The sequence below is a fragment of the Primulina eburnea genome, chromosome 9, assembly GCF_022965805.1.
Source record: "Primulina eburnea isolate SZY01 chromosome 9, ASM2296580v1, whole genome shotgun sequence".
Taxonomy (NCBI): domain Eukaryota; kingdom Viridiplantae; phylum Streptophyta; class Magnoliopsida; order Lamiales; family Gesneriaceae; genus Primulina; species Primulina eburnea.
Window position 1 is genome coordinate 24,387,545 of NC_133109.1, and position 14,655 is coordinate 24,402,199.

General features: G+C 33.7%; 1 protein-coding gene across 1 annotated transcript; it reads left to right on the forward strand.

Annotated features, from left to right (window-relative positions):
• Positions 1–4,730: 4,730 nt before the first annotated feature.
• On the forward strand, positions 4,731–7,682 carry LOC140841365 (transcription factor UNE12-like). Its single transcript, XM_073208719.1, has 6 exons — positions 4,731–5,335; positions 5,496–5,615; positions 6,012–6,077; positions 6,555–6,620; positions 6,832–6,909; positions 6,986–7,682. Exons 1-6 carry the CDS (start codon positions 4,961–4,963, stop codon positions 7,214–7,216), a joined length of 936 nt encoding a protein of 311 aa, XP_073064820.1. The 5' UTR covers positions 4,731–4,960; the 3' UTR covers positions 7,217–7,682.
• Positions 7,683–14,655: the final 6,973 nt, after the last annotated feature.

Below are 14,655 nucleotides of genomic sequence, written 5' to 3' on the forward strand. Positions count from 1 at the left end.
ATAAACCACAGAAAACCTCCACTGGATCACCACCGAAACCCAACTGCTCTAGCCACTGCCCTGGTCGTCCGAACCGTCCAACCTAAGACCTGCCCCGTGGAATGGGGTGCCCAAGATGAAAACAAGGACGTGAGCGACAATCGCCCAATACGAGAATGTACGAGTATACAAACTAATATGATGCATGCGAAATGCAATATGCTCGGATATCAGGGATCAAGTCAAGAATCTCATGCTCAGTCTAGAGACGCCTGAGTGTGTAGTCTCTGATCTGCCCTAGGCATGTTTTGGCTCCCACACTCATCATCAAGACGTGGACCTGCAATGTCCGGGTCATCAGAGCCCGCGGGTCCCGTCGGACACTGTAGCTCTCGATGCCCCATCGTCCACAATACAGAATAGGGCTGAGCGGCCCCAACAAACGAGGTATATCTCAAAAGATATCAGGCTCAACATGATATGTCATGCATAATATGCCAAAGCAGTAAAACATGTATCATGCAACAGATAAATATGCAGCATATAAGTGTGTATACTACGCTTGGATATCTCAGTCAGTACATCACGTACCTCACTAAAACAATCTGACAGAAAGCTCTGAACCTAGACAATACCAACATAATGAAATCACTAACAAACCAGATCAAACATGCTACAAAGATCTCCCTAAAGATCCTTAAATCACTATTTAAGGATTTAAGATTATACCTGCGTCCGTCGTCAGCCCGCTGATGACGTCTCGATCTCAGTTCACCGACCCTCCTCGAGTCGACACTAGCTCCGAAACTTCCCGACACCAAAGTGCCCTAGAAACTGACTAGAAACTATGGTAAAACTAACACTTTCTCTGAAGAATGCGGTGAAGGAAACAAAAGAATCGGCTTCCATTTATAGGCTGCATCCGCACTATTTCAGAAAATCCGAACCAATCTTATCTGCCACGTGTCGGAATCTCATTGGTCTAGTTGGATTTCTCGAGATAATGTAATCCGAAGTAGGTCGGGTTATCCATTTAAAATTCGGTGGATACCAACAGCTTAATCCCGAATTATCAACTCCTTAATAATACTTAATTAACAACTCATTAATTATCTCTTAATTAATACTTCAATCAAAATAAGAATTCGGGTCATTACAAGTACACTCCCGAGGGACCTTTATGTTTCCGCACTAGATTGTTAGATATAAAATTTAAAAGATTTATGTTAATAATTTTATTAGATATATTTTTATGCTTTAATTTTATGTTAGTTGATCTTTTTAAAGGTCGATTTAGGATGTTTGGTTAGTTGATGATTTAGGGATTTTATTTTATGCACTTGAGATATTAGTTGCTAATTTATTATGATGGTTAGAAATGATAAGTTATTTAATTAGTATTTTCAAGTTTATGATTTTAAAAAAAATCGAGGTCGTTTCAATGAATGCTTTTGGGACTTGTAGATTCTTTAAGAAAATACTGATAGTTCGCGGTTACTAGTTGAGTTAATTTTCGAGAGATTCATATAAAGAATAATTAATCGAAAGTTACGATGATCGTTAGAAGTATAAAAGCGTTTAATTTGAGATTTTAAATATTTATGGAAATGTAAGATTTGTATGAGAATTGATTTTGGGTTTAATAATGATAACATTATTGAACTTTATGTTACAAGACATCCATAAAATGGAATTAGGAATGCCAATAACTTGTGGGTAGTTGTAGGATTTTCCAAATTAAGGACAAATTTGGATAATTTTCGAGGAAAATGATGAATTGATTTTGCAATTTTTAAGAAATTTGGAGATTAGTTTAGCAGCAAGTGAGAATCAAATGGTTTAAATTTTAGGAATTTTTAATGATTTAGGTTTGAAGTGCAATTTATTTATTTGATATCAAGTAGATAGAAATAAGCATGTTGAAGATCACGTTATATGCAATTTTCATGTCATACATCCGTACTTGATGTGTGTAATTTAATATTTGTAAGGTGACTATTGATGGATCTAGTTAAGGATAAATGTGACAAAAATGGCTTTGATTCCATGCTAATATACTAGATGAACCAGATTGTTACTATCTTTAAATTAGATAATTATGGTTGATACACGCACATTCAGGATTATATATAATATAATTGATCAAGAAACATACGAAGCCCCAAGTGGAAGATTGTTATAACTTTTATTTTCTATAATGAGCTTACATATTTGAATAACAATTATATTATATAGTATACAATTAATTGAGTCAAATAAGTTATTTATAAAGTCGACTCAAGATTAATATATAAATATGTAATTTAATCATTTGTAGAGACATTACACTATTTAACTAGGATTTATGAGATTCTAATTGAATTGGTAAATGAAAGAATGTCATTTATGGGTGTTTTGAAAATACATATTTAATGGACATGTTGAAGATTTGTAGTCTCCAAACCAAATCTATTAATAAACAAACAAATCATTCATTTTATTTCTTAATCAAGATAAGATTAATGATATTCTACAAATGGTTAAAAGTAAGAAAATGTGAATGATCCAATAAAGAACTAAATAAATTCGGTTGTGTAAGATTTCGTATACATAAAATCTCTATCATGGATTACGCGGTATGTTCTCAATTCTAATTTGCTTATCAAGTATTAGATTTTAATTCCTGTAAATATAGTTACCTATTTACACTTTAATAAATATAGTTACCTATTTACACTTTAATAAGCATAACTTCATTTTTTGACTATTTATTGTAATTGATCTAAGATAAAAACTTGTGTGAGACGATCTCACGGGTCGTATTTGTGATACAGATACCTTATCTGGGTCATTCATGAAAATTTATTACTTTTTATGCTTAGGCATAGTTTGGTACATGGGATAAGGGAGGGATTGATAAATAATCCTCCTTATCCCATGTTTGGTACATTTTTAAAAAGCTCTTGATAATATCACGAGCCCTTGATAAATAATTTTTCAGAAGGATAAATTATCTCTTCTATTAGGTGTGATAATTTTAGTCTAATGATGAATACAATGCAAATGACTTAATTACCCTCAATTTATAAATGAGTTTTATAAATCCATGCTAGTAGGTAAATTAAAATCAAATAAATATATTATTTATTTTTATATATTATATAATATGATAATTATATAAATGAATTCGAGATAATTATATAAATAATTTTTATAAATCTCTATAAAATTATTAGTATCACTCGATTAACCTTAAAAAACTTGACTCACAAAATCAAGAGCTCAATTATCATATTATATAATATATAAAATTAGGTAAAAATAAATAAATCATGCAAGCACTATCGACGCATGAACATATAAAAAAATATGAACTCATGCAACAACTTTGAAATTATAAACTTTATTATGATAAGGTTAATTTTGTCATTACAATCTAATATATAAATTTAATCACTCTTATTAAAATCATACCAAACATTAAATATAATATCATACCTCTTATTTATCCTTAACTTATCCTTATATTATATATCACATGTTTATCCTATCATGTGTACCAACTATGCCTAAGAGTATTATTTTTTATTGTAAATGTAAGTACGGTTGACCCGTCTCACAAATTTGGATCCGTGAGACGGTCTCACATAAGACCTACTCTTGATCTAATCCATTCCTTTCCTTTCCTTTTTTTTTTAATTAATAAAGCTCACAATAAAAGATATAAAGTACAAAATAATAAAAATTACAAAAAGCTACGTGAAAAAAATATATCGAATAATTTAATATTTATTAACCCTAATTTTTTAGCATAATTTTCCATTATCTTAAAACTATTATTTATGATGGTATCATTGCGCAAACAAGAAGTATGCTACGAACATTCCAAATTCATATTCCATATAGGTTAAACTATTTATTAAACAACTTCAAAATTCTTGGTGAAAAATATCTTGGTTTCGTGAAACAAGGCCATCCTTTTTTGACTATTTCTTGTATTAATAAATAGCAAAAATTTGTGTGAGACGGTCTCACGGGTCGTATTTGTGATACGAATCTCTTATTTGGGTTATCCATGAAAAATTATTATTTTTTATGCTAAGAGTATTACTTTGTATTGTGAATATGAGTATGGTTGATCCGTCTCACAAATTAGGATCCGTGAAACGGTCTCACATGAGACACACTCTTAATAAATACAGATAATTCTTATTTCCTACGTTCCACATATATCCGTTTATTTGGTTTTTCAAAAAGATTAAAAATATTATTTGACAAATCAGTTACACAAATAAATTTCTACTCTTTTTGTTCACACACAGATTAAGATAAATTTTGAGAAAAAAAAAGTTTTACTAAATAAATTATCATTTATCTTTATTTAATTAGTTTTATATGATAAAAAACATGTTGAAAATTAAAATTATATTAAATTGAATAAAAATATATCAGTACAAAAAGTAAAAAAAAATAATAATACTAAATAACTAAATTTAGATGTTGCATTATGTATTTCGGACTAATTAAAAAAGAAATTTAAATTTTATATTTGAGTTTTATATATGATAAAAAAACATTTTGAAATTTAAAATTATATTAAATGAATAAAAGTATATCAGTACAAAAAGTAAAATAATAATAATAATAATAATAATATTAAATAACTAAATTTAGATGTTGGATTATGTATTTTGTACGAATTAAAAAAGAAATTTAAATTTTATATTTGAGAGAAAAAAAATTTAATAATAAGAGTATAAAAGCTGGAACGGGAAACATTCATTCATTCATTCATTCATCGTCCTTGATCTTCTTTCTTCTTGGCTCTCCATAACTGCGTGGAAAGTAAGAAACTGAGGTTTCCGTCTAAGATACGTATATGTATATGCACAGCCATACGCGCATTTAATGGTGCTCGCTCCTCCAAAATCCTTAACAGTGGGCCTGCAATTGTGTATTTTTGCTTCCCAGATCATTCAGAAATCTTGTACAAGTACTCGCCATGGCCAACCATTCAGGAGAAACGCCATCCGATGACTTTCTTGAGCAAATCCTGGGATTTCCAAGCTACGCTACCGGAGCCGAATCCAATTTGGCGGGAAACGATGCTGGCAACATTGGGGCTGCTTCCTCAGCTACGATGATGTTACAGCTGGGCTCTGGAGATGTTTCTGCTCACCTGGGTGGATTGGGGTTGGGAGTTGGCATTGGAGGACCTTACGGAGGGCTTGGTCAAGCTGGCGGCGGTGGGTTTCCGTTAGGGTTGAGCTTGGAGCATGGGAAGGGAGGGTTTATGAAAATGGACGATGCATCGGGGAGTGGGAAAAGGTTCCGAGACGACGTTTTAAATTCTGGCGCTTCTTCTTCTGTTAAATCGGCAAGTGTCGTTTAGTTTTATATGAAATTTGGGGTCGTTTTTCAGATTATATTCGTTTCTGATTGAGTTAATTTGGACGGGACACTAGTATTGATCCTGATTCACTCTTGCTTGATTATGGGTTTTGATTATTTGGTACAATTTTGATTTTTATTTGCAGGGTTATCATGGACAGCAAATGCTCCATACAGGTCCACAAGGGCCGCAGCCACCGGCAGCTCGCCCACGAGTTCGGGCTAGACGAGGTCAAGCTACAGATCCACACAGCATAGCTGAAAGGGTATCATTTCTCGTTTCGTAGAAAACATCTTACGAGATTTTCTTTCCTATCATATTAGTGCCTAATAGTTGGCGTTGAGAGTCTTTAATTCTTGAATATGATCTTGAAAATATTTTGAGGATGACTGGATGCTGTTTTCTGATGGGGGATAAATAATTTTGTAAACGATGATTTGTTATATGTCGTCCTTGTATACAAGTCTTTTGACAATCGTTATTATTCAAAATTAATTATGCTTTTAGAGAGAAAAAAAATAAAGATGCTTTCGAGATGATCACGTTGAATTAAATCGGCACTTGTCACTAAATGGCATTATGTTGTGATGATGATGTGAATGAGGCACTTTTATCCATATAATACCGAGATGTTTGATGCTTTTTTTTATATACTTTACAGTTGCGCCGAGAAAGAATAGCTGAAAAGATAAGAGCGTTGCAAGAGTTGGTTCCTAGTGTCAACAAGGTTGGTTTTCTCTTACAAATGATGGTGGTCAATTGTACGTTAGATCTCTGCTTATGAAATCAAATCTTGAACTTGCATTTGTGTTTTGCCCAATCATGAACTTTAGTACGTGAAAGAACTCTTTATTTGATGAGGAGGCAAGGTATATAAATGTGTTTGAAGTTCCCTGTCATGAGATCTCATGCGACTCATTCCCGGTTGCATTCTTTGAAAGCAGCACGAAATTTCAGATATTTGAATGTCAGTAGGTATTAATCTTTGCTCCCACGGTCCCATCCCCCATAAAATCGTCATCAATCTTTGATACTTCTTTAGGATTTGCTCTGTCCTATTTATTCTAGGGAAGATTTTTTTTACTTCCGTTGGAGTTTTTTCATTCCGTTGAATATTCGTAAATATGGAAATTGGTTTTCTTATGGTTTGCTGTTCATTCTCCCAAATTCTTGCTGCTTGTTCAAATCAAAGATTTTTGTGCAGACTGATAGAGCAGCTATGCTTGATGAAATTGTGGATTATGTGAAGTTTTTGAGGCTCCAAGTGAAGGTAGATATATAATCCTTGCCTTTCATTCTGTTAGGTTCAAACATCCATTTCAGGTTTATTTGCTTTCATCTTGTTGAATATCGCATGTATTGTTTGGGTGGGTTTTCTTTTGCAGAACACGGTCTGTATCTACTTAAAATCCGCTTGTTAATAATTTTAGCATCACTTGATATTCTAGCCGCTCTCCTAATTTCAATCTTTCATTTTCCAGGTGTTGAGCATGAGTAGACTGGGAGGAGCTGGTGCGGTGGCACCACTTGTGACTGACATTCCAATAACATCAGTAGAGGTATACCAGAAGAAAACGATCAACTTCCTCCTCTGCCTTCAACGTGATTTTATTCGTCTTTCTGTGTACTTTGCAGGAAGAAGTCATTAACAATGGACGAGCTCAGCCAGCATGGGAGAAGTGGTCAAATGATGGTACAGAACGACAAGTTGCTGAGCTCATGGAAGAAAACATCGGTGCTGCAATGCAGTTCCTTCAATCCAAGGCACTCTGCATCATGCCCATCTCGCTTGCTTCGGCTATCTACAACACACAACCTCCTGACACGGCCACATTCATCAAGCCCCAATCAAACCCCCCTTCATAACACTCCAAAACCAAATCTATGCGCATCCAAAGGTTAAATTAAGCTGTGAAAGCCGGTTAAGCTCTAGCAGGGAACAGTTCACTTCCTCTTAAAGATTTCGCCCTCCATCCCAAACTTTTCGAGCTTTATTTTCCCCTGTTCTGTGCACCTTAGCCTCTGCCGCTGAGATCATGCAACACCTCATTTTGCACTATCTTTTAGTTGAAATCTAAGTCAGACGTTTTTTCTTGCTTTTTGTAAAGGCGATCTTATATTTAACAGTATATAGAAAATAATGGAAAAGTACGCCGCATGTCCACTCTAGACTCGAATAGAGAAGGAAATGTCAAACTTAACTTGGTATGTCGTGCTTTTTTCTCAGTGGTGGTGAGTGATGAAAGCCCTTTTGTAGTGGAGTTGGGGACCCTATAAAGGAATGCATATGTTTTAAGTGTTATTTTTCAGTGGATAGCAAAACTTTTTTGTGCGGAAAGTTAGATTTTGCTGTCCAAAAACTATCAATTGTGGACTTGGGTTCTGTGGTTTGATTTACAAAGCAAGCTGACGAATTTGGCTATTTGTTCTTCATATAATTATTATTGATTTGCTGAATTATTGTGGAAATTGTTATGAAAAAGTAAAAATTTAAGGTAAAAAATAAAAATCTCAAACTCTCAAAATTTATCAAACTACGCACTTTATAATATTTTTCTTTCTACTCAATTAAATTTTTTCACAATGGTGAGGCTATTTATAGAATATCTTTACAAATAATCCAAAAATAAAATAAATCATTACGTACATCATCACACACTAATTTTTAATATTTACAACTCTTATTTTCAACATTCAAATATTCAATACACACATTTTAAATATTATTATTCAACACTCCCCTTGTGATGATGATTATAATGATTGTATTCATTACGTGTTTTTATACTGCCTCGTTAAAAACCTTACTAGGAAAAACTCATTGGGATGAAAACTATAGTAAGGGAAAAAGAGTGAAGTCACGTAAACTCCTCCTCATGTTGACATGAACAATTCTTCACAAATTTCGTAGATTGCTCATCCCAATATTATATATGTGCTTTCTGAATATTGTTGTAGGAAGTGTCTTTGTGAAGAGATCTGATGAGTTTTCACTTGATTGAATGTGACGAACATCAATACATTTATTCTTCTCAAGCTCCTTGGTGAATGCAAAGAACTTAAGAGGAATATATTTAGTTATGTCGCTTTTTATGTGTAGAGGCCCGAAATTCGTATTTGAAAATTTGCGGAAGAATAATTTAAAATTTTCTCTTTAAATAAATAAAAAGCCTCATTCATAAAATATACTGATAAAAAGATTCAATGTTTAAAGTAGCAGCGGAAGTAAATAATGTTTTCAAAATAACAACTTAAAATAATTCAACAAAATAAAACTGAGTTTGGAATAAAAATAGTAAGTGCTGAAAATGAGATCCTCGGGTTCCTACTACTGCCGACCTAAGATGGCTCATTGGTCCTCGCCCTCGGCCCCGACCTCATCAGTACCTAAAACAATCAAGTCTAGTGAGTCTAAAAACTCAGCATGCATATATCATAGATAACAAGTAAATATATCATAAAATTTCATGCCATGTAAAGATTTCATATCGTAAAGCGTAACGTGAAAATCATGTCATGAATAATTATAAATACGTGCATAACTGAAAAATCGTAAGTGAAATGTTTGCTCGATAGAGCCCTGTCATAAAATAGCATATCATAAATTTTCTGTTGAGAATATGTTCTACGCAAGTGGCCCATAATATGAACTGAATCGTCTGATCAGACTAAACCACATTATACTGGGCGGTAGAGATCATCACAACCCTTGGACTGGATACCCGTACCCATACATGAACATGAACCAGTCAGTAGCCACCGGATGAAGTAATAATCTCATAAGCTGCAATCCCATGAGTGTGAAGTGGCCACAAGACATACTGCATATATATCAAAAATAAACTTTTATATTTTATGCACATAATATAATTAAATTCCTGAGTTATTTTACCAATTAGGTTGGATCGTTCCCAGGCTCGCTGCGACCTAATTCTAACATGAAAAACATGCAAATAACTTGACTTGACAATGCAAATAACTTAACTTGACCAACACTTCAAAATCGAACTAAAAACGAGACTATTACGCCCAACAAACTTAATATTTAACCATGACTCCGTACCAACCCGAACCAACATCGAACCATCATTTAGTCATGATTAAAATACACCTAAAATGATGAAAAATATATATCAAGGGCTGTAATACACGAAAATGGTGCATGGAGGCCAAAATCATGAAACGCTCTTTCGAGAGTCACTTTGGCACATTGCACCATAATTTCTCGTACGACTTCTAAACTTAACCAAATCATGAACGGCCAAAAACCTGACCTTCATAACTCAATAAGTTACTGTCCAGTCCAAGGCCATAGGCTAAAAGCCAACCAAGAACTCGTACGTGACCTCTGAACCGGACTTACAGCTGTTGTAAAAAAAATACAGCAGCAGCTGTTGCATTTCTTTGCTTCGTTTTCGAGACTATCAGCCATTGGGGCTTGAACCACCGACCAGAGCCTCTTACCAATATCCTAAGGTATGGCTTGAACCATGGCTAAGGGCCCTAGGCCAACAACAATCCAAGCAACACCCGAAACAACTCACAAGCTCCACCCGAGAACGCATATGGCACGCGTGGGGTGTTTCAATTGTTTGGTGTCATGTATCATTCCAGTGGTCATGTAATCGACCATGGAATGATCTAGACATCATGAGGTATTGTATGAACCATGGCTAAGGGCTAAAAATCCAACCAAGATCCACACCAACCAAGAAGCCGAAGCTTCACACACACAAACGAAATGCAGAAAAATTGAAACTGAAGGGACTTGCGTTTTTGCTGTCCAACCGGCTTGGGACGTGGCTCAAGCCACTTAAGGCCGACTTGACCACGTCCTATGCTTGCTAGGGAAGGGTCCTAGCCATGGCTACCGGCCCTTTGCCAGCCATGGCTCGAGCACTAACCCAAGCAAGCCATTGACAGCAATTGAGTCTCGACTATGGCACTTCTTTCTTGCTTAATGATTTGGAGCATATGACTCACGATTTTTGGGCTTGAACCCTTAATCAAAATTGACCCTAACATACCCTAGTACATGACCATAAGCAGCCTCGAGCCCCTGGAAATCGATCCAACCTTGAAACCATCAAAACAAATACCAGCGTGAAGCATGAAGGGAAGCAGAAAATCTGTGCAGAATTTTGTGAAGTGTTGGTGTCAAAATTTCGGTTTTTACCTTTAAATCATGTACATGTGATGTTTAAAAATCAGTATATGACTTGATTGAAGAGAAAGGAAAAACATATACATGCCTTAGATTTGTTTGAAATGAAAAAAAAAAATCGATTACGACGACACGGCGCGGAGGAGACGGAGTTGTTTTGCTTCTTGCTTTTCTCTCTTATTTTCTCTCAAGCCTCACACGATTTTTCTCTCAAGTTTACTCTGAAATTTCGAGAATTATGGGGAGGGAAATGGCTAGGGAATGAAGGGAAGTTTACTAAATAAAAAGGGAGATTTGAGGGGAAAGGTGAATCTTGCTATCCTAGTGGTTTGATAGATAAAGAATGAAGAGTGATTTGATTTGATTTAAATGGATGGTCGATTTTTATCATTCAAAAACAAGGTAGGAAATTGCTTACTTACTAATTATTGAAGATTAAATGGTGAGGGATTATCTACCAAGAAAAGGGGTAAGAAAGGGAATCAAAGTTGGTGAGTCGTCATCTATTTCAAATCTTTCATGAGGGTGGCCGATTTTCTTGCTTTTAAAATGGGGTAAAATATTGCTTAATTATTGAATTTTAAATCTTTAAAGTTTTATCTACCCATTAGGTATTTTAGTGAATTAATAAATTAGTTTAGGATGGTAATTGTCTTGCATGCATGGCTAATTTTTTAAATTAAATTACTAACATGTTAAGTTGAAATTCTTTAATTAAAATAAGCCTAGATTAACTTATCTCATTTGGTCACATATTTTAATTTAGACTTTTTAATTGAATTATTGGACAAAAAGAATTTATTTACTACTTATGTCAAGTTAATTAAATAATTCCTTAAACATTCTTTTACATTAAAATAACTTATTCTTCAACTTAAATAAATTCTAGGAATATTTTCTTAATATTAAATTTTATCTCAATACTCCAACTCCAGTCTGGCCTCACTTATTTAACTGAAAAGATAACAACTAAACTACTGCATAAAATAATTAAATTTAAAGAAAAGAATTTAAATTCTCATGCATAAAATTATTTTAATTTAAATAATATTAATTATGCATGGCTTATACGTAGTCTGATTTACGGGTTCTACATTATGTATCCTTCTTTCATTTGAGCAACACATGCAACATTATCTTCATATAGTATCACAGGCTTCTCGTCGAATGATAATCCACATGAGATTTGGATATGTTGGGTCATTGATTTTAACCACACACATTCACGACTTGCTTCATGTAGTGCAATAATCTCGACATGATTTGATGAAGTTGTTACGAGTGTTTGTTTCTGTGAATGCCAAGAAATTGCAGTGCCTCCACGAGTAAATACATATCCAGTTTGGGAATGTGCCTTGTGTGGATAATATAAGTCTCCAGTATCGGCATAACCAATTATACTTGGATTAACATCTTTTGAATACAAAAGTCCCAAGTCTGTCGTTCCTCGTAGATAACGGAATATATGTTTAATTCTATTCCAGTGTCTCTTTGTTGGATATGTGCTAAATCTTGCCAACAAATTTACGGCAAAAGATATATCAGGCCTTGTACAATTTGTAAGATATATAAGGGCACCGATAGCACTTAAATATGGTACTTCTGGACCAAGAATATCTTCATCATCTTCACATGGATGGAATGGACCCTTTTCTATGTTTAATGATCTAACAACCATTGGAGTACTTAAAGAATTTGATTTATCCATATTAAAACGTTTAAAGATCTTTTCTGCATAATTTGTCTGGTGAACAAAAATTCCACATTCTTTTTGTTCAATTTGTAAACCCAGACAATATTTGGTTTTTACAAGATCCTTCATTTCAAATTCTTCCTTCAAGTATGACACAACTTTTTGAATTTCCTTATTCGTTCCAATGATGTTTAAATCATCAACATATATAGCAATAATTACGCACCGGATGTTGTTTTCTTAATGAAAACACAAGGGCATATTGAATTATTTACATATCCCTTTTTCATCAAGTGATCATTTAGTCGATTATACCACATTCGATTAGATTTCTTTAACCCATATAATGACCTTTGTAATTTCACAGAATAACATTCTCTGGGTTTTGAACTTTGTGCTTCAGGCATCTTAAATCTTTAAGGGATTTTCATATATATGTTACTATCAAGTGATCTATATAAGTAAGCTGTAACAACATCCATAAGACGCATTTCTAAATTTTCAGATACCGTCAAGCTAATCAAATACCGAAACGTAATTGCATCCATCACGGGAGAATATGTTTCTTCATAATCAGTTCCAGGCCTTTGAGAAAAACCTTGTGCAACAAGTCGAGCTTTATATCTTAATATTTCATTTTTCTCATTTCGCTTTCGAATAAAAACCCATTTGTATCCAACAGGTTTTACACCTTCAGGTGTAAGGACTATATGTCCAAAAACATTACGTTTATTTAACGAATCCAATTCAACCTCGAGGGCTTCTTTCCATTTTATCCAATCCTGCCGATTTTTACATTCACCAAAATATTTTGGTTCATGATCTTCATTATCATTTATGATGTCGATTGCCACATTATAAGAAAATATATCATCAATTTCTTCTATATCATCAGTTTGTGTTTCTGACAGAACATTTTCATCATAATGTGTTTCTTCAGGAACATCATTCTCTATTTTGTGATTATCATGTGTTTCTTCAGGAACATCATTTTATCTTTTGTGAACACCTTCAGGTGTAAGGACTATATGTCCAAAAACATTACGTTTATTTAACGAATCCAATTCAACCTCGAGGGCTTCTTTCCATTTTATCCAATTCTGCCGATTTTTACATTCACCAAAATATTTTGGTTCATGATCTTCATTATCATTTATGATGTCGATTGCCACATTATAAGAAAATATATCATCAATTTCTTCTATATCATCAGTTTGTGTTTCTGACAGAACATTTTCATCATAATGTGTTTCTTCAGGAATATCATTCTCTATTTTGTGATTATCATTTGTTTATTCAGGAACATCATTTTATCTTTTGTGATCATTGTGTTTATCTATGAATTTTCTTTTTCGAGGATTTTTATCCTTGGAACCGACTGGCCTTCACGCTTCAGGCGTTTAATGACATCATGAGTATCTTCAATTTGTTTCTTCGGAATTTCAATTCGAGCAGGGGCATTTGCAGCATATATATATATATATATATATATATATATATATATATATATATATATATATATATATATATATATATATGATTTATTACCCCTTTTGTGTCTGCAAATGCATCTGGTATTTTATTTGCTATTCTTTGCAAGTGTACAATTTGATGTCCATCTTTTTCACATTGTTTTGTTCTTGGATCCAGAAGTAACAATGATGATACATACCATGTAAATTAATTTTCGGTATGTTTCTGTTCTCCCCCTAACATTGGGAAGATTTCCTCATTAAAATGACAATCAGAAAAACGTGCTGTGAACACGTCGCCTGTCTGAGGTTCAAGATATCGAATGATTGATGGACTATCATAACCGATATAAATTCCAAACTTTCTTTGAGGTCACATTTTCTTTTGTTGCAGTGGTGCAATAGGCACATACACCATACATCCAAAAATTCTCATATGAGAAATGTCTGGTTCTTTACCAAATTCAAGCTGCAATGGAGATTATTTATGATATGCACTTGGTCTGATGCGAATTAATGAAGCAGCATGTAAAATTGCATGTCCCCATATAGAAATAAGGAGCTTTGTTTTCATAATCATTGGTCTAGCAATCATTTGCAGACGTTTAATGAATGATTCAGCCAATCCATTCTGTGTATGTACACGAGCAACAGGATGTTCAACAATGATTCCCATAGACATACAATAATCATTGAAAGTCTGGGAAGTAAATTTACCAGCATTATCAAGTCTAATTTTCTTGATTGTATAATCGGGAAATTGATTCCTCAATTTTATTATTTGAGTAAGTAATCTTGCAAATGTAACATTTCGAGTTGACAATAAAAATACATGTGACCATCTGCTGGAGGCATCAATCAATACCATAAAGTATCTGAATGGTCCATATGGTGGATGGATTGGTCCACAAATATCACCCTGAATACGTTCAAGAAACATTTGTGATTCAGTTTGGATTTTGGCTGGTGATGGTCT

Bases quoted from the DNA above. Each gene is read 5' to 3' on its own strand.
- LOC140841365 (XM_073208719.1), top strand. From the start codon at position 4,961: ATGGCCAACCATTCAGGAGAAACGCCATCCGATGACTTTCTTGAGCAA. The intron at 5,336-5,495 runs GCAAGTGTCGTT...TTTTATTTGCAG, and splicing joins CTTCTTCTTCTGTTAAATCG to GGTTATCATGGACAGCAAAT. The intron at 6,910-6,985 runs GTATACCAGAAG...TGTACTTTGCAG, and splicing joins TTCCAATAACATCAGTAGAG to GAAGAAGTCATTAACAATGG.